The sequence below is a fragment of the Olea europaea genome, chromosome 13, assembly GCF_002742605.1.
Source record: "Olea europaea var. sylvestris chromosome 13, O_europaea_v1, whole genome shotgun sequence".
In the NCBI taxonomy this organism is placed as follows: Eukaryota; Viridiplantae; Streptophyta; class Magnoliopsida; order Lamiales; family Oleaceae; genus Olea; species Olea europaea.
The window spans coordinates 24,434,480-24,454,216 of NC_036249.1; the positions used below are offsets into that span (position 1 = coordinate 24,434,480).

Sequence of the window (19,737 nt, forward strand, 5' to 3'; positions counted from 1 at the left end):
AACCTCATACTCAACGATCATAACCATCATATGATGTGCTATAAGTCTCTTATCAAAGTTATGTAAATATTCTAACATTACCATATTATAAATACTAGGTTCTTGCATCGTAGTTGGAAATTGATTTTTACTTACATTTCGCTTTTGTGTGTGCAAGCTCTGACAAAGTGTATATCAATTTTCTTTTTCGCTCAACGTCGAAAAATCACCTGTATTAGCACTAATATTAAAGACAATCCTCCATTTAATAGCCTTAACACACACAATCCCAAAATATGTTCATTCACGCCAAAACAATTTAGATGAAATCATTATTTCAAGTTACCTATGGCATTACAAACTAATCTCATAAGTCTTGCTATTTCTCGAGTCCAATCATGAACGTCAATGTCATCCAATTGTTTTCGACAACCTAGTACTCATTAGAATCTATTTTCTAGGGCTAAGAGATAATTAATAGATATGTAAAGGTCGAAATAACATCAAAAACACAAATGGGCAGAATCTGTTTTCAGATTTCTATTACCGTCCAATTATTTTTCTAATCCTTTTTCACCCTCCTTAACTATATCCAACGACTCCCAAACTTTTACCACACTTCTATAACATGTATGTGAAGGTAATCATGATCTAAAGTTGTGACAAATAAAATATTTTCAGCCTAAAAAATAGTCCATTTTCCACAACACAAAATTAGGCAGTTTATTTTCCTTGTGACAGTTTTCGATTTTCATTGTATTAGTATGATACCAATAGAATTCTAGGCCATTAAAAATCATTTCTACACTTCATACTTACATATAAAAATATTCATATTGATAGATATAAGTTACACACTAAGTATCATCCCAAAATCAAGGTAAAAACCACTCAAATCCAGCAACCTACACCTCTGCCCAGGTTGTTTTCCCTCAAGTTCTTGTTATTAATCTCCCCTATTTTGTCATCATAAAATTATCCACAACCTCCCACATAATTTCAAGCAAGTTCGGAGTTTGAATAGGTTATAAAACACCAAAAAGAACTAAGGAAAAACTTCAAAACCGTGAGTTGAACTACCCTGGTCAAACTACAATTCCAGTATAAACCTAATGTATACAGGAAATTAGGATTGGAAGAACTAAAGAACACATCCATCTTCCTTCAATTGGCAGACAGCTCAATCAAATACCCACGAGGAGTGGTTGAGAACGTGTTCATTAAAGTGGGCAAATTCATATTCTCCGTTGATTTTGTTGTCCTAGATATAGAGGAGCCATGGGATGTAACATTACTTATCTTGGACAGATCCTTCCTATCAACAAGTCGAGCTGTCATGGACTTTGAAAGTGGCGAACTAACATTGAGATGGAAGATAAACAAGAGAAGTTTAAGATCTACAACACTATCGAGAATCCATTACAAGAAAAGATCAGCAAAAATGCTAAGGAGAAGTGCAAATATATTGCTACAAATGTGCAACAAGGCTTGAAGGAAATGGAGCTTAAACATCTAGTGAGCGTTGGATGGGAGAAGAATGGAGAGTTCAAAGTTTGGAGGGCAAAACGAGGATGCAAAGCCTAAAACTGTAAGGAGTGCAAAAGCTCAAACCACCTATTTAAGCCACCATAATCAATTCATCTATATGATCTACCTAAAGATTATAAATTAAGTGCTTATTGGGAGGCAACTCAATCATCTAACCCTTTTATTTATTTTGATTTCTGCATCGCATTGCATATAGATTTGTTTTGATTAGTATGTTGCATTAGATTTAAGCACATTTTAATTTGTAGGGTATCACCATCCTTAATACTCCCTTTAGGCCATTGAATTTATTGTTGGTATTTTGATTGTTTGGGCTAAGTAACATATGTTCTAGATTACTTGATTTTTAATGTTTGATTTGACTGCTATTGTAGGGACATGACATCATGGAATACTCAAACCAACATAGATCCAAGGGGAAAACATGATGAGAAAATTTTCCTAGCCGTCACACATTCAACAAAAAACTTAGGGAGTGCCTTCTTCCTTTTCTTTCCCGCCACTTTATGTGCTTATTTATACTTTATGACATTGAGGACAATGTCGATTTTAAGTTTGGGGGTGAAAAAAAAAACTTTTAATTTTTGTTTTTCGTATTATATATATATATATATTATGTTTGTTTTAGTTAGAAAACAAAAAGAAAAAAATTGAAAATTCCAATAATGATTTCAAAAAAAAAATCTTTTTTTTATTCAGTTGTGTGCATAAGTGTGTTAGAAAGTTTAGGTCAACAATGATGATTTAATTTAAGATTTGGTGTTAATTTATGAAATGTGGATATATTGCATGCAAGACTAATTGAAACTTAATCGTGCAAAAGTTGATATTATACGCGCACTAGAATTGAGTTTGACATTGTCATGAAATGAGTTGTTTCATGCTATTGATAGGTTGATTTAGTTGGACATAGATTCTTTATCCAAACCATGCTAAAACAATTATCCTTAGACCAAATTTAGCACAGTTTGTGATGATTTTACTATTGTAGGAAGATACAGATGTGAATGTGGATTCCTTGTGTGAAAAAAAGGTATTATGTAGATTGTCCTGGACTAACATGATAAAATTGGGTGAAAGTCTTGAGTTGGAAGTCAGTTTTCTTGAATAGGTGTATGATAAGGGGCATTGCACTAATCAATGCATATATTTTAAAATTTAAAACTTCTCTTTGAAGCCTTTATGACTCGAGCAATTAAACTTGTAAGGGTATCTTAAAACCTGATACCCTAAAGTTATCTGACTTGTGAGTCATCGACCTAAAACTCGCTACATGGGTCATTAAGAAAGTAATCAAAGATGAAGTTGCCATTGAAAGGAAATTTTTTTTCTCTTTGAAGCCTTTATGACTCGAGTTATTAAGCATGTAATGATGTTTAAAAACCTGGTACCCTAAAATCATTTGACTTGGGAGTCATCGGCCTAAAGCCTACTACATGGATCATCTAGAAAGCTTAAGGTGGAGTGCAAATAATAATAATAATAATAATAAATTGCACTAAATACCTTGTTAAGTCCTAACATTTGTTTGAGGGAATTTGACTTTTGATGAAGGATAATTAGTCTAATTGAGTCTTGACAGTCAAAGCACTCAAATAATTGGAGAATCCTTATTCATTGATGTGTTGACTTGCAACTAGTGACATCAACCTAAATTGGAGAGGGTGATGATAGTAATGAAAAACTCAACCTTAAATCACGCTGGAAAAAGAGTGAAAAAGAATAAGTTTGAGAATGTGTGAATCTTACGAGAGATGAAAATGACATATTTGACCATAGAGGGTCGAGAATCGAAACAACTTGTGTATTCATGATTGATTACTTAATTCTTCACACATACCTCAATTTTGCATTGGTAAAGTGGACATTAATTTTAGTATTGTAACCTAGAAGCTGTTCATAGATTTAATATTATAATTTCATATCCCAAGGTAAAAAACTAATTATCCAACCAAAATATTTTGCATATTTATGTGTTTGTTAAGTAAGATTATGATTTTGTTTGAGGACAAACAAATGTTTAAGTTTGAGGGTGTTTGATAAGTATATTTTATAAACTTATCTAAACCTAAAAATATAGACTTTTAATAGTTCTTTAAAGCAATTACAGCCTAATTTATCGTATATTTCATTTATTAGGTAAAATCGATGGTTGGAAGTTAATTTGAAAGAAAGAAACAAAAAATGGCGAAAAATGGCAAAGTACAAAGTTGAGGACCAAATTGCAAATATCCAATGATTGAATTGGACCATAAGAGATATTTTAAAATTTGATAGGAGTCAATTGGATGCAATTAGAAGTAAAAAAATAAATGGAATATCATCAGAATATTACCATTAATCGACTTCCAATCACATGATATATCTTTCAAATTTTTAGTCAAGAATTGCGATCAATTTTTGGCATAGTAAATTTCCGAATTGGAAAATATCTATCTCTAGTCACAACTTGACTTTGCTATTCGATTAAGGGTATTATTTATTTTAATTGGATCAAACACATAGTTCTTATGAGTATGGCACTCTACACGCTACTATATTACTTGTTCACAATCTCGTTCACTTACAAGTAATCAAACGATTACAAGGTTTGCCTCGAGACTTTTTATCCTTGTGAAAAGTTTTTCAAGAATTTTTCCTCCGTTAACATATCTGTGTTGATTTTACTTTTATGCTCTAATCTATATCACATGATATATAATTATGATTTAATTGGATTAAACATAATCATCAAAGACAATAATCTAAGACTTGTTGCTTATTATGGTTTGTTTATTTTAATTTCGCATTATACACCTATTTATCTCCCTTTAGGTGTTGTTGGGCCTAAATATCGGTATATTTTCATTCTTCTTTATCTATAGTTCAAATGAAATTGAAATTAATCAATCCTTTTTTAGGAAATGTATGTCGTCAACCTAAGAAATGGAATATGATCGTGATGAAGAATGAAACCATGCGGCCTTCCATGCTCTTACTTTTTAAGTAGCATAGATAAACGTGAAGTTTAAAATAAAGGAACATGTAGACAAATACAGTATACACAAAGGCATATTTTCCAGTCATTTATCCATTCTCTACATCGCATAACATTTGTTTTCTCTTTCCTCCTCTTCTCCGTAGTTTGTTAAGCTTGGCGCTAGCAAATTATTGAATTATGTTTCTACTATTTGCAATTCGCTCATCGTAGCTTCTCTTCGTTAAGCTTAATTGGAAAATAGTTTATTTGTCCTTCTTATTTTTGCATCAAACTTAGCAACTCAGATATTAATTCCTTTGACTAATCACAGGTCGTGGGATAAACAATTCCAAAGAAATGTCATCCATCTTTCTAAAATGAAGAAATTAGGGCATAATAAAACCATTCATTTTGAAAAGAAATAATGTACTACAGAATGAAACGAATAGTATACTGCAGAAGAGCTTTTTGGTGTTGAATTCAATATACAAGATAGAGGGAATTATATGCATACCACAACTAAGCTATATTTAACAAGAAAATCAATTATAACAGCTAATGCATAAAGTTTTATACAAACATACGTTTTCCTATAATATTCCAAATCCTAATGGATACTGCATATATTCAAGTTTTCATGTCAATACTCCCCCTCAAGTTAAAACATGTATGTCAAGAACTTCCAACTTGCCAAGAAGGAAACGAAATGGTATATGTCCAAGCTGTTTGGCTAACATGTCTACAAGTTGGCTACTCTAGGGAACATGTGTTGTTACGATTGATTCTGATTGAATTCTCTCTTGAATACATGGCAGTTAATTTCTATGTACTTGGTACGCTCATGGTAAATCAGATTGGCTGCAATGTGTAGTCATTTGACTATCGCAGAACAATTTGGCTTGCTATAGGTGTTTAACTAGTAAGTCATGTAATAAGTATTTGAGCCAAGAGATCTCACATATAATGAAAGCCATCACTCAATATTCCGATTTGATTGAAGAAATTTATAGGGTTGTTTGCTTCTGGTCTTCCAATAGATGAGAGCTCTTCCAAGAAAAACACAATAACCAGTTACAAATCGTCTTTTGGTTGTGCATCAAGCCCAATCCGCACCACAAAAACCTATGATCTGTAACTGTAAGTCTCCTTTGGCTGGAAAATATAAACCTTGTTTTGGTGTCCCTTTAAATATCTTGGAAGGTAGTGAACTGCATTTAGGTTTGGCTTTATTGGCCTTTGCATGAATTGGCTTAAAATATGAACTAGGTATAAGATTTTTGGCCTTATGATTGTGAGATAAATAAGTCGGCCCACAAATCTTTCTATAGATGGATGGACTTTTTAATAAATCCCAGTAGAAGTTTAACATTTTCTTCCAGGATGTATTCAATGATTTAACTCACAATAAACCAGCTTCGTCTAAAATGTCAAAAGTAATTTGCACGTTGAAATCGAGATTTCCTGAGTAGATCAGAACTTCAATTCTAACAAAATATTGCAATTGACCGAGGTCTATGATGCGAAATTTGGTGTAAAGAAAATCTTCGAGTGCAATAATTTCATTATTGTCATTGCTTGCAATAATCATGTCGTCCACATAAATAAGAACAGTCATGAAAAAGTTGTCCGGTACCTTAGTAAATAATGAGTAATCAGCTCATGATTGATAAAAATCGTATCGTTTAATCGTTGTAGAGAATTTCTGGAACCAACTCCGAAAGGCTTGTTTAAGTCCGTAAAGTGCTTTGTTGAGTTGACATACTATAAGTTTCTTTCCCTAGCAATGAAAACCAAGGAAAAGCTACATTCTGCAGCCATAGATTATTGTTGTTGTGGATCTAAAACAGCCTGTTCACAAGTTACAGGTTCCATAGCAATAGTGATAATGCATATAAAACAACGATAATGAAGAGCAAATTGTAGATAAGAAATATATGGATTGTTGGACTGTGATGCCAGGTCCGGTCTAACATATTAGGCAGTGATGAAATGGCCTTTTGGTCCAGATAAATGAATACTGCCCAATAACATCACTAAGAAGGCCCACAGCCCAATCCCAATAAGCGGATGGATATCTCGCATGTCCAAAATGCGATTTTAGTTGCTGCTTGAATAGAGAAAGTGCTATTCGCTCTGGACCGTTAGATTCATTCCCAGATTAATGGTTGCTGTGTTAAATATAAATAGGGCCTTTTCTTGTAGCCCTAGGTCAGTCGATTCATTCTTCTATGCTTTTAGAGAGAGTCTAGAACATTCAACTCGTTTTGTCTTCTCTCCATTTTTCCATCTTCCTCATTCGTGTGAATGAAGGTTAAATCTCTGAGTGAGAAATGAGTTTCGATGATTTATTTGTATGAGTAGGACGATGGGTATGGGATTGAGTTTTTTCTTGGTCCATTGCAGTGACTTCGTTTCATATCTTGAGTTGTGAGGGTTTGGATCTGTTCGGTGTCTCTGTGTTGATACAGACGGGTACAGTGATCTGAGCCTACGATTAATGAGATCTTGATGCCTGTTGGTCAGTTTTATAGTGGTTTTGGTGTATTCCTTTTGTACTGTAATTTGTGTTAGTTTGGAGACTTGTAATAAGATGGATGAAGTGGATGATATACCTGAAGGCTGAAGAAGATGCTGAATCAAGAGAAATCATGGTCAAGTTAGAAAGATGATAGTCGCGAAGAGTTACACTGGGTTATTTGTGTCTACCTAGTCCACAATGAGAAGGGACAACAAAGGATGGTTAAATAATGATAGTGTCAAGGGAAGAGAGTTCATTTGTGTAAGGGACATCTAGAAATGGTATCACAATGTATCGAATCAAAATGTGCATGTGAAGAAATTGAACTACATGGAAAAGATAAATGAGTTTGTTTGGCTAAATGATATATTTCACAAATATGATTGAAATCAAAATAAATTTCTGAATTGAGTTTCATAAGAACTGGAAAAAGGCCTGAAGATGGATGCCCAAGTCGTTGGTGCCACAGATTTGAGTGTTTGCAGATGTTGTCGGCTAAGAAGTAAGATCATGTTTTGATTTTTTGTAAGGTAGTAGAAACCATTATGTTGTTTGCCCAGGCCAATCATATCAACACAAAAGTTAGGGAAGAATATCACTATACACTTCAATGCATGTCAACTTGCTAACAGATAATAGACTGACTTGGAATTCAAGAACTTAAAGCACTTCATCAAGTTTGATATGTGGTGCGACATATATAGAACCAACTGATTCAATTTGTGTCTGACCACCATTTGGCAACTGAATGGTTGCTGATTTGAGTGAACACTATTTATTTGATAACTCAGTTGAAAATGCTACATGATCTGTGGTTTTACTATAAAAAATCCAGCATAATAAGTGAAATGAATAACGGTAGATGATGGTGTGATAATACTCATTATTTTGTCGAAGCATGGCCATCAATTCATAGAATTTCTCAGCTGTGAATCTTGGTCCATCATCGAAAGGGAAGGCTTGTCCCTGTTTTTCTTGTTGAAAGACGAGAGAATAAACTCGAGGAGTTTCGGGTACGGACTGCATCAACAAGATCTGTCCACGGGTGGCAGATAAGCTATCATTCAATTCCACAAGGAATTGTATGACTTTCTCCTTCTTTTCACTCTTGTTAAGTTTTTCCATGTCACCACATGAGCAGGCTAGAGAGTCGTGGGGATGAAAGATCATCCTAAAAAGCCTTGTTGCCCATGTTGAGCTACTAGGACAGAATTTTGAGACCATGAAAAGAACAAGTTTTCATTTGGTACATGCTTGATCATGAATTAGTAACTGCATCCAATTTCCCAAAAAAATTCCAATTGTGTCGAGCTTTCCATTCTTGGAATGGAATAGGATCAAGAACCATAAGATGCCAAGTACCGGGATCGATCGAAAGTTCGATTCTATCTGAACTACTCATTTTCAAATGATATCCACGTTGTTCACAAATATTTGTTTTTGATTTCAAAATTTTTTTATAATTTAATCCATAACAATTTTCGCATAATTTTGAGACCATGGAAAGTATAATCTACTTAAATTTAATATATGAATTTTTTTACATTCCACAACTAAGCTATATTTAACAAGAAAATCAGTTATAACAGCTAACGCATAAAGTTATACACAAACGTATATTTTTCTTATAATACTCTAGATCCTAATGGATACTACATATATTCAATTATCTTGCAAATATTCAAGTTTCCTTGTCAACACATTTAGCTTACTTGTTCAACACACTTAGCCTTCACTCTTCCATGTATGGACTGTAGATAACTAAGATAGAGAAAGATATCTAACATTGCATACAAATATATCGAGAAATCATTTAAAATATACAAGACGTAATATTTATATATAGAGAGACAGAGAGAAGTGGTCTACTATGCACCAATGAAATGATAAATCATTTTATTAGTGTATAATAAATTTAATTCAAATATTAAGATCCACCATAAACTCATCAACTAATTAATTGATATTTCATGTTATCGGTGATTAGTAAATTATTGGATGGGGATGGATTTGCAAATGCAATAAAAGATGGGGATGTATAGTGCTATTTGCCCTTTATATTGTACTTTAAGAATTAAATTAATTTTATTTGTTAGGACTTATCGAGGATTAGATTGTAATTTAAAATTTAGTATTAGGTCTTCTGTCAAATTACTTCTAGAGATTTTTCTTTTATTTCATGTTAATTGTTCAATATTCTATACATATTAACCACCTCAACTTATAAATTTACCAAAGACGAAAATGATTTATTTGATATTATGAATGATTGGTTACGAAAGGGCCGTTTCATTTTTTTTAACGTGTTCATAGTTCGTGTTTATAAATTGGCAGAGGCAGCAACAAAATAGATGAATATAAATAAGTAAATTCACACACCATAAGGACCTTTTGAATATTGTGCAAAAGGTGATTTGTCGCATTGGTTAAGGTCAAAACGTCATGTTAGAGAATCCAAAGGGAAGAATAAAATGGGTAATAAAGGTTTTCAATAAAGTTTTTCCTTATCTTTAAGAAAAAAATCCCGCAAATATCAATCGAATGGACATTCATTATCTGTACATTTTAGAATTTGAAGTGACAACTTGTGTTACTTCATGTCAAATGTTGATTGTCTTCAAACGTTACTTCTACAGATGAAGATGGTAACTAGTAAGTTAATAAGTTTGATTGAACAATTACAAAAATCGAGTGAATATCGTTTACACTTTCATGCCTAATATAGTACTAAACTTCGTGATCTTTTGTAGTCATATCGACTTAATATTTAATATCATTGATCGTTTGCATACCTAACCTAACTTGAGTAGACGACTGACTTCATATTGGAGTCGCTTTAATATTTTACTTTTTGCCTTGTACCACAATCTTTCATGCACTGCATGGAATGAAATTTGAAGATGTGTACAAGTTTTGATTAGTGAGAGTCGAACTTATTTTTTTATATCAAATGTTCATATGGTCGAGATTCATTTAACTTTAGTAAAGTCTAATATGCAATAGGCTTGATTTCATAGTGTTTCTAAAAATGTTTGGGGATTATTTGACAAAGTTTTTGATAAAATTCTTAAAAGATTTTGATTAAAATTAATGGAATATATAATTAAAAATTGATCAAAGCTTTGGGTTAGATGAAATAAATGATCCAAATTAATGTTATTAAAATCGACCTGATGTGATCGGTTCGATTGGTATAATCCGGATTTAGACCAAAAATCAAGTCAATCATGTATGATTAACTAACTGCAACAAAAATCATTTAAAACCTGCTGGACTGATCGATTTAACCATAAACCAGTGAACCGATGTCAACTTTAATATTTTGACCAATTTTAATTTAGAATTTTTAAACTTTATTATTAGGTTACAATCAAAGGCCCATAAGGGAATCATGGATGGCATGCTTTTTTTAATAGATGCACTTCTCTCAAATGGTAGCATAAACTTTTGACGTGGGATAGCAAAATGTTAAATTGCTCATCAAAATTATTTTATATGTTACTAATTTGATTTTGGGCCCCAACTAACTAAATTGTAATAATTCAGCTCCATATTTTCATTTATTTAATTTTAAATTTAACTTAAATTGCACTTCATTATTAACAAGATAATGCTAAATATCATTTTCTCCACTTTCAAACTATTTCAATTTTAAGAAAGCAAACTATTTTAACATGTTGATTTTTAGTTTTTGAACTATTGAGACTAATTGTAGAATAATCAATCTAATTAACAACTATATATTTAATTTGAATTAGTATTATAAAAATTAAAAAAAAATTATTGTTTTTATTGTATTTTTTTGTTTGTTTGTTTGTATGTGTGTTTATTTATTTATTTATTGTATCTGGTTGACCTCGATTTAAAACATTAGTTCAAATTAATTGTTGTATTGGACCTAAATTTTTCAATTTTTCTAAAATACTCATTTTTTTTCAAAAACTCGTTTTCAACTACACATTCTTCCATAAAATAATTTTACACGTAAATCTAAATTTTTATCTTATTTCATAATGCATTTTGACTCAAAAATGGGGCTCAAAACAAGGGCTATATGTTGGAGTGAAAATGTTTGTCTTCCTTTCTTTCCTTCTTTAATCTTATAATTATTTCAATAAATTCTATTATTGTATCGATTCAATTGGGAATATGGTGGTGGTTAATTAGTTAGGTAGAGTCTAATTAGTTAAGAGTGGCCACCAACTAAATCGCGCCCTACTTAAGAAATGTAAAATGTATCTATATATTAAATACAAAAATTAATTCTCATTTTCCATCGTCCAAAATAATTACTATGTGACATGCAATCAATTACCTCATTATTTCGGCAAGATTTTAACATAAATTTGATTTAAATGTAGAAAAAAACTTACCTAACATTTGTGGCTGCCATGTATCCATGGAGATCGATTGGGTCGATCACAATTTTAGTTTTACACAATCAGATGGTGATGTATTTTTTAATTGTTTACCATTTGATCAGATTTTCAATTCTCATCGATCAAACTCAGAAGCTATCAGAGTCCCTTGAAACTTATGTACTTTCGAGTCATTGACCTTTCATCAAAATGCTTCTAACAGGATAGTTTTGCTAGAATGACTGCTACTTTCCTCATGTGCGAGTTAAGTAACAATTAGGGACGGAGTCAGAATTGGACAAACAAATTTTAGCATGAACTAATATGTAAAAAATAAAAATTTCACATTAAAAAAAAAATCATAGAAATTTGACCATTTCATTACTTGGATCACTCTCAACTTTAACTTCCATTGCCAAGTTATATATTTCAATTTTGAAATTCCATGGGATTACTTAATTAGGAACATGATGATGAATAACTCAAATAATTGTTATTATGCCATTAATTAAGTTCGGTAATTAGGTGTCACCCACTATATTATCTTGCTAACTACTTTGTCACCTTTTTTATGGAGTTGGATAGTGCCTTAGAGGCTAAGCTAGTGCACAGTATCAAAATTCAAGTTTTACAAAGAACAAATGAAATTTGTTCTAAGCTTGTGTTTATATGGAATTATCGAGTAATGCCAGATTCTATCGACAAGCCAATCAAGAATTTTACAAAAAATCGATTGCGCCTTTATCGATTTTTAAATCTTTCTTAGTTAGGGAAGACGGAGTGACTGAAAGGTCCTTTAGACACAAAAGAGAAGAAATGTTTTATAGGAAAAGTTACAATGTTACATTGCAAATCCTATTCATCGATGGATTTGAAGCGTAAAATAGAAGTCTTGAATTGAGGAGGAAAAAAAAAAGTCGAAAGTTTATCTTGTATAAATAGAAATTTTATAGTGATATTATTGAACCAGACTAAAACCAATCAATTATGATTTGAGTCGAGTCTTCGTCACGTTCAAATAATTTCGAATAAATATGTCATCCCCTAAAAGCGCTTTGTCATACACCACCGCAAATTCTCTTCTATGTATCCTACATTTACTGATGTGTTCGTTTCTCTTTACATGCTGTAGTCTTAACTTCCTAATTGAAAATAGAAAAGATAAAGCATGAAGATATGGTTTTTTTAAATTTATTTTCTTCTGTTTTCTTCTAAACGTGTCTTCTATGCATAATGATAGAAAGAGAAAAGTGATTTTAAAGTTGAACATGACCTCAAAAGAACAACATTAAAGTTGTACTCTAAAGAACACTCGAAGAGAAAAGCAAAAAAAATAAAAGGTTGTCAAAATATTTCCTTAAATTACAGACAAAATTTGAGATTTTTAGAAGATTTTTGAAAATAAACTATTACAAAATATCCTCATTTACTTCGCGAAATATGGGAAATATAAGGATATACTCTATACGTGATTATAGTTCATAAGTTACCTTACCGAGCAAATTATGAATAATTTTAGAAGATTTGTGAAAATAAACTATTACAAAATATTCTTATTTACGTCACGAAATATGAAAAATATAAGGACATACTCTATATGTGATCATACTGGATAATTTACCTTACCAAGCAAATCATGATTAATTAAATATCTCGACTAGCATTGTTATGGCTTTCTTCTTACGTGACTTAAATCTTATACATATACATTAATTAAGTATCTCGACTAGTATACTAAGTTTTCTTAACTTTATTACATGGTTTATGGTCGATAAAATGTTTTCAAAATCTTGATATTTTGACTTAAAAATTGTTGTAAAATAATAAAATATGCATTTAAAATTTATAATCGAAGACTAATTAACGTTAAATTTTACAATTGGGTTTATTATTGCACAAAAGTTAAAAATTATTTTATTAGAAAACTGTTCCTATATTTATTATAAATTCATAAAATAATTAACTCTGAAAGTGACGCGTAAACATATTATATACATTTGAAACCAACTTTCAAATTATTAAAATCTTGTAAATTCGAGATTAACAAGAACTATTCAGACTTTATCTCTAATAAATTTAGCATTGATTAAACAATTCATTATCCTTTTGAAACGTCCAAATATTAAATTTTAAAAATTTCGAATCTTAAATTATTTTGATTAAACTATTCATTATCATATTTGTTGAAACATCTAATATTAAATTTTAAAATTTTCGAATCTTAAATTATTTTGATTAAAATATTCATTATCATATTTGTTGAAACATCTAAATATTGGGGAAATTTGGACATATTTCATATTCTCTAGAGGAAGTGCTCCTTGCCTGAGGAATAGCACGAAGGGGGTGAATGTCTAAACTATTGAAAGAGTTGATCTTGAAAATCGAAGTATCGATAGGAATATTAGGGGTTCAAATTATACATATATAAGAATGCCCTTATATGACGTCTCTCATAGTCAATTTCAACTTCTTTTAATAACATAGGTCAAGGTACCGAGCGACCGGACTCTTCGTATGAAGACTCGTTGACCAAGTCAAAGGGCCCATGGATTTATCCTACGTGAATTCCAAGTCAGTAACTACAGTATCCTAAGAGTACATCATATTTAGGTACAATAACAAAAAATATTATACATAATCATTTTTTTCTAGGTAAATTCTTTTATGGGTCTTCAACTTTTTATAAATGTGGCAATTATATTTTGAATTTATTTCATTTGCGACATTTATGTCTCTAACCTTTTAACAATATGTGTATGGTATTTATACTTAGAGGCTATTTGATACACATTATTTCTGCATTATTAGAAGAATTTTTGCCGTTGAAGGGCCCCACCTGTTAACTTCTCTCTCACAATGCCTTGGATTTGTGTGCTCCAACAATAAGATTTTTCATTTTTTTGGACCAATAATGAGCCCCAAACAGGCTCTTAATGAAAAATATATATTTAGATATTTAATTTTAATAGTATATCAGTAAAATTGTCAAAAAAATCATTTAGCCCCCATTTGTTTCTCATTTTTGGAAAAATAAGAATGAAAAATGTACCCATTACAGACTCCATACAAGAAATAGAATTTCATATTTGATGATTTGATATATTGGATTATAGTCATATTTTAATGAAAAAATAATATGAACCAAATAGGGGCTTACTCTAAAGTACTAAATGACAACAGTTCAAATTAAATGTGCTACTTTAAAATAATTTTACTTTTTCGGTCAGATACTGTATTTGTTTTGCTTAGGGTTATTTAGCCTTTGTTTAATATATTTTCTTATTTTCTTTACAATCACATTTTTGAATAAAATAATACTACACATAAATTTAAATTTTTTTTTTTTAAATTGTACATTCTCCTCAAAATTATTATTTTTAAATTTATTTTCTTTAAGACCTAGTTAAAATTAGCCCAAGCAAGGGCTTAATGTCTGCTTGAAAAGTGAGGACTCGTTGAGGAACTTACCTGGTACTTTGAAATATTGACAATTCAAAGCATTCACACGTGCGAGCTCGTCAATCAGTTGATGACACGCGTATGCAACCTATTATTGACTACTTTATATATATGTGGAATTCAGGACCGCCAAAACCCAGGCCAAAAACCACACCTTCAACCACCCGGAACACCGCCGGCAACAACCGTTGCCGCTCCGCCTCTACCTCCACCTCCGCTAGTCTTTACATAAATCCAAAAATCCTTTCATATAAAGCCAATATAAGTTTCTGTATTAAGAGGAAACTTTACAAGTCGCTAACGGCATGATTGTGTAAAAGGAAGTACAGCAGTAATTATATTTGAACAATTGGAGACAACGCGGCGTCGTATTAAATACCGGGACCGATGAGGATTTTTCAAGTTTCATTCACTGTTTTGCTGTTTGTCTTCTTCAGTAGTCCCAATGGTAAATGTTACTTTTCTTGATTTTTTTTTTCAAAATTAGAAAAAAAAAACTTTTTAATGCGATCGGATATTTGAATTTTGAATACAAACGTTATATGTGAAGTTGGTTTTGTTTTTGGATCACTAATTGTGGTGATCTGCTAAAATGGCTGATTTTTATGTTCTTTAATTTATAAATCGATTTGGCTTTTTGCGTTTCTTCGTTTAATTATTCAAATTTCAAATTTTATATGAAGCCGGATACTCAATATAAACACATATGTGCTTATATAAATATCAAACCTGTGTTTATGTTTATTATATACAAATTTTATATGCTGCCTTTTTGGCTTTAAGAATAAATTGTTCTAGATTATGCACAGACATAGGTTTATGCGTTTATAATGTATTTGAATTTTACGCAATCAAGTTTTCTTAGGTCCAAATTTAATGATATTTCAGAGAACAGTCTTGAAATCTCGATATCCGAAAGTTAAATATCAAGATGGAACTGGGATTAGCCTCAATACCCAATTCGAGACCCTTTAAGTGTGTATAATTTTATTGCTTCTGCTGTTTTGAAATTTTTACTTATTTTATTTATTTTATTGAAACTTATGGAATCTGCGAAAAAAAATTTAGTTCGCTGACTCTCTGTTTCTTTGCTATTAATTTTTCCCCAGAACAACAAATGGCAAGAGCATTCACGGGGACTTATGGAATTAATTATGGTAGAATTGCAGATAACATCCCTTCACCTGATGAAGTTGTGACATTGCTTAGGGCTGCAAAGATAAAGAATGTAAGAATTTACGATGCAGATCACACTGTTCTTAATGCCTTTAAAGGGGCTGGGCTTGAGTTGGTGGTTGGACTTCCAAATGGATTCGTTAAAGATATGAGTACAAATGCAGATCATGCTGTGACTTGGGTTAAAGATAATATTATGGCGTTCCTCCCAGATACAAACATAGTTGGGATCGCTGTGGGGAATGAGGTTTTGGGAGGAAGTGATTCTGACCTCGCAGTAGCTTTATTGGGTGCCGTGAAAAATATTCACAATGCCACGAAAGAGCTTGGGATAGACAAGTCAGTTCAGATTACAACTGCTCACTCTCAGGCTGTTTTTGAAAATTCATTTCCTCCCTCTTCGTGTATTTTCAAAGATGGTGTTGCTCAACTGATGAAGCCTCTTTTGGAGTTCTTCTCTCAAATTGGGTCCCCTTTCTGTCTAAATGCCTATCCCTTTCTGGCTTATACATATAATTCAGACAAAATTGACATAAATTACGCTCTATTTCAGAAAAATAAGGGAATAGTTGATAATAAAACTGATCTTCATTATGATAACCTGCTCGATGCTCAGATTGATGCAGCTTATGCTGCTTTGGAGGATGCTGGATTTAAAAAGATGGAAGTTATTATTACAGAGACAGGTTGGGCTTCTCATGGGGACCAGAACGAACCTGCCGCTACACCAGACAATGCAAGAACATATAATTATAATTTGCGTAAAAGGTTGGCCAAGAGGAAAGGTACTCCACTGAGGCCAAAGAGGATGTTGAAAGCCTATATATTTGCATTGTTTAATGAGAATTCAAAACCTGGTGCACTTTCTGAGAAAAACTTTGGACTGTTTAAAGCCGATGGGAGTATCTCCTCTGACATTGGGTTTCCAGCACTTAAATCTTCATCAGCTACATCTTCTCTTTTGTCTCATAAGGTACGATGCCCCATTCTTTTTTAGATTATGTCAGGCTAATGAGTTCTTTGTGGATTATGGTTTTAGAACTATTAATTAGCAAATAAATATTGCCTTCTACGTCTGCTTTCCTGCTTAATTTTCTAATTTGGTGGTAATTTTACACTGTAGCTAGTGAAGAATAGATCTGCATTAAGTCTTGCTACCACACATTAATATTAGGCCATTCTAGGCTCGCATAAATTGATTTTTTTCCTACATGTGGTTGAGCCTGTGAGTGATATTCCCCCTCTTAATTTTCTAGTTGGCTGGTAATTTTACATGGTAGCTAGTGAAGCATATGTCTGTATTAAGTGTTGCTACCACACATTGAATATTAGGCCATGCTAGGCTTGTGTGAAAAGATTTTTTTCCCTACATGTGGTTGAGCTTGTGAGTCATACGGCTTAGCAATCATTTGGTGTACCCCTTTAATCTACCTTCCCCTTCTATATGTTTACAATTGATGGACATTTGGAATTGTTTTCTCGAGTCTAAAGTCAGAAAAAATAAAATCTTATTTGGCCTACTGTGAGTAGGCTGATATATTGGAATCCCGTCAAGCAAATTCCTGGGGAAAAATTGGATTCTCAGCGAGTTCACAGAAATTGAACTCAGGGATAAAAAGTAGGTAAATAATATGGAGACTTGATTGTACACTTGTTTATGAAGAACCCACCTACATGCTAATTTCATGAAGCACATTAGGCCCTTGTTTGAACTTCATTCTTTTGAAAAAATGCATTTTTCAACAGTATTTTGACATCATTTCAATCATACATTCTTCAATAAAATAATATTGCACGTAAATCCAAAACTTTTCCTTATTTTTTAATTACACATTTTCCATCAATACACTATTCAAAAATTCATTCTACCCTAAAAAATGGGGCTCAAACAAGGGCTAGGTCTTAGGAAGAGAGTAAGATCACTTCTTCAGAAAAAAATGGAAACAATAGGGAAGTCTAGTAAATTTAGAGAATAAAAGTTGTAGTAGTTCAGCATTCATAAAAGCTTCCATTTTTGAATTCTGAAACAATCGTTGATTTATTGGGTTATATTTTAAATTAGGGATAATTGCAACAGAAGCTCCAAACCTTTGAAACATTAGTATACTTTCCTCAAACCCTTGATTTGTTGCAACAGTCACCCCTAAGCTTTCCAAACATTGCATGTGAGGTCCTTTTGGACGGTTTTCATCCAAAATTTCATCAGTTGACCAACAAAATGATTTTGATCACATTTTAACAATTTTTAAAGGGATTTAAAGGGATGGAATGGTAATTTTACATTAAAATCAAAAGTCAAAAAATAAAATTGATCTTGTTCTTCCCTAACCCTCCCCAAATCCACCCCAACCCCACGACAAACCAAGAAACCCATCCCCATTTATGGAAATCATCGGCCGGCCAAAAAGCGGCGACACAGAAGAATCATCACCGTGATCCGCCTCCTTCTCGGCAAATCCACTGTCGCAGGATTTTTCCTGAATAATGGAGACAAAAATGCGCCGCCACAAGAGCATCTAAACCTTCTGTTGGTAGTTGACATCTTAGATTCACTACTGATCTTCCACACTTCTCTCCCAGCTTCATCAACAGCTCTGTAACACACAAAATTGTCACACTCAGCCGACATAACACTACACAACTTCACTATAAATACATTGGAAATGAAAAAAACGAGAAAGGACTAACCAGCAAAAGAAATGGATTATTCGGCGGAAAGAACACAGATTTCGCCATCGTGGTAACGAAGTTTTCCATCTGGGTAACAGGGGAGAATCCTGCTGTCGTAGCTGCAAAGAAACTTGATGGGGCTGGTGGGTTTCACTACGAGTTCCATGTTTAAATTTTTATTTTTTTTTTATTTTGGGTCCAGTAATTGATACCAAAAGGGATTCTAATACTGGAGGAGAAGTGAGCTCTTCTTGAAGCCTAAATCCGATGGTGCCGAGAAGGAGGTGGATCATGGCGATGATTCTTCTGTGTCGTCGCTTTTTTGCCAGCCGATGGTTTCCAAAATAGGGGATGGGTTTCTTGGTTTGTTGTGGGGTGGGGATGGATTTGGGGTGGGTTAGGGTAGAAGAAGACCAGTTCTATTTTTTTGATTTTAATGTAAAATTACCATTTTGCCTCTTTGAAAATTGTTAAAATGTGGTCGAAATCATTTTTTTGATCAACTGGCGGAGTTTTGGATGAAAAGCATTTTTGTCCAAAATGATCTCACATGCAACGTTTGAAAAGGTTAGCGATGATGGCTGCAACAAATCAAAAATTTGGGAAAGTCTGTTAGTATTTCAAAGATTTGGGGCTTCTATTACAATTATCCCTTTGAATAATTTAGATTGATTTCGTTGAAGATAAAGCTGTTAGATCAATTGGTTAATCATGGTATACAAAGGTCCTGAGTTTAAATCTCGTTGTCACCCATTTACATGAATTTTGTAAGTGTTAGGGTTTGATGAAAAAATTAAATCCCACTTTCACGAGTGAGCGTGTGAAGATAATAGTAATATGATATATGGTACTAGGTATAATGAAATGCTTGAAAAAGGGATGGATTTTGAGTTTCTTGCAGGACTCAACTCAAAATTAGATGAAGTAAAGGAGGCTTATGTGGAATGGGAAGAAAGTAAAAGTGTTATGATGTCCAGTTAGGCTCTGCTTGGGGCAATTGAAAATTGGATCATTTACGTACCAGCTGCTGAAGCTGTCTTGTTCATGTTGAGATGTGCATGTACATT

At 32.5% G+C, this 19,737-nt stretch overlaps 1 protein-coding gene across 4 annotated transcripts in view; it reads left to right on the forward strand.

The window, feature by feature from the left end:
• The first annotated feature begins 14,943 nt into the window (after positions 1 to 14,943).
• Positions 14,944 to 19,737, forward strand: part of LOC111407975 (glucan endo-1,3-beta-glucosidase 11-like) — a 7,649-nt gene continuing 2,855 nt past the window's right edge. For 3 of the 4 annotated variants that reach the window (XR_002705252.1, XR_002705253.1, XM_023037708.1), the window contains exons 1-2: positions 14,944 to 15,272; positions 15,934 to 16,973. Coding sequence is in view for 1 of the 4 variants with exons in the window: in XM_023037708.1 (XP_022893476.1) it covers positions 15,212 to 15,272; positions 15,934 to 16,973 (1,101 nt within the window). In the remaining 3 variants the exon portion in view is untranslated. The remainder of the gene's footprint in view (positions 15,273 to 15,933; positions 16,974 to 19,737) is intronic. The other variant, XR_002705254.1, reaches the window with a different exon arrangement.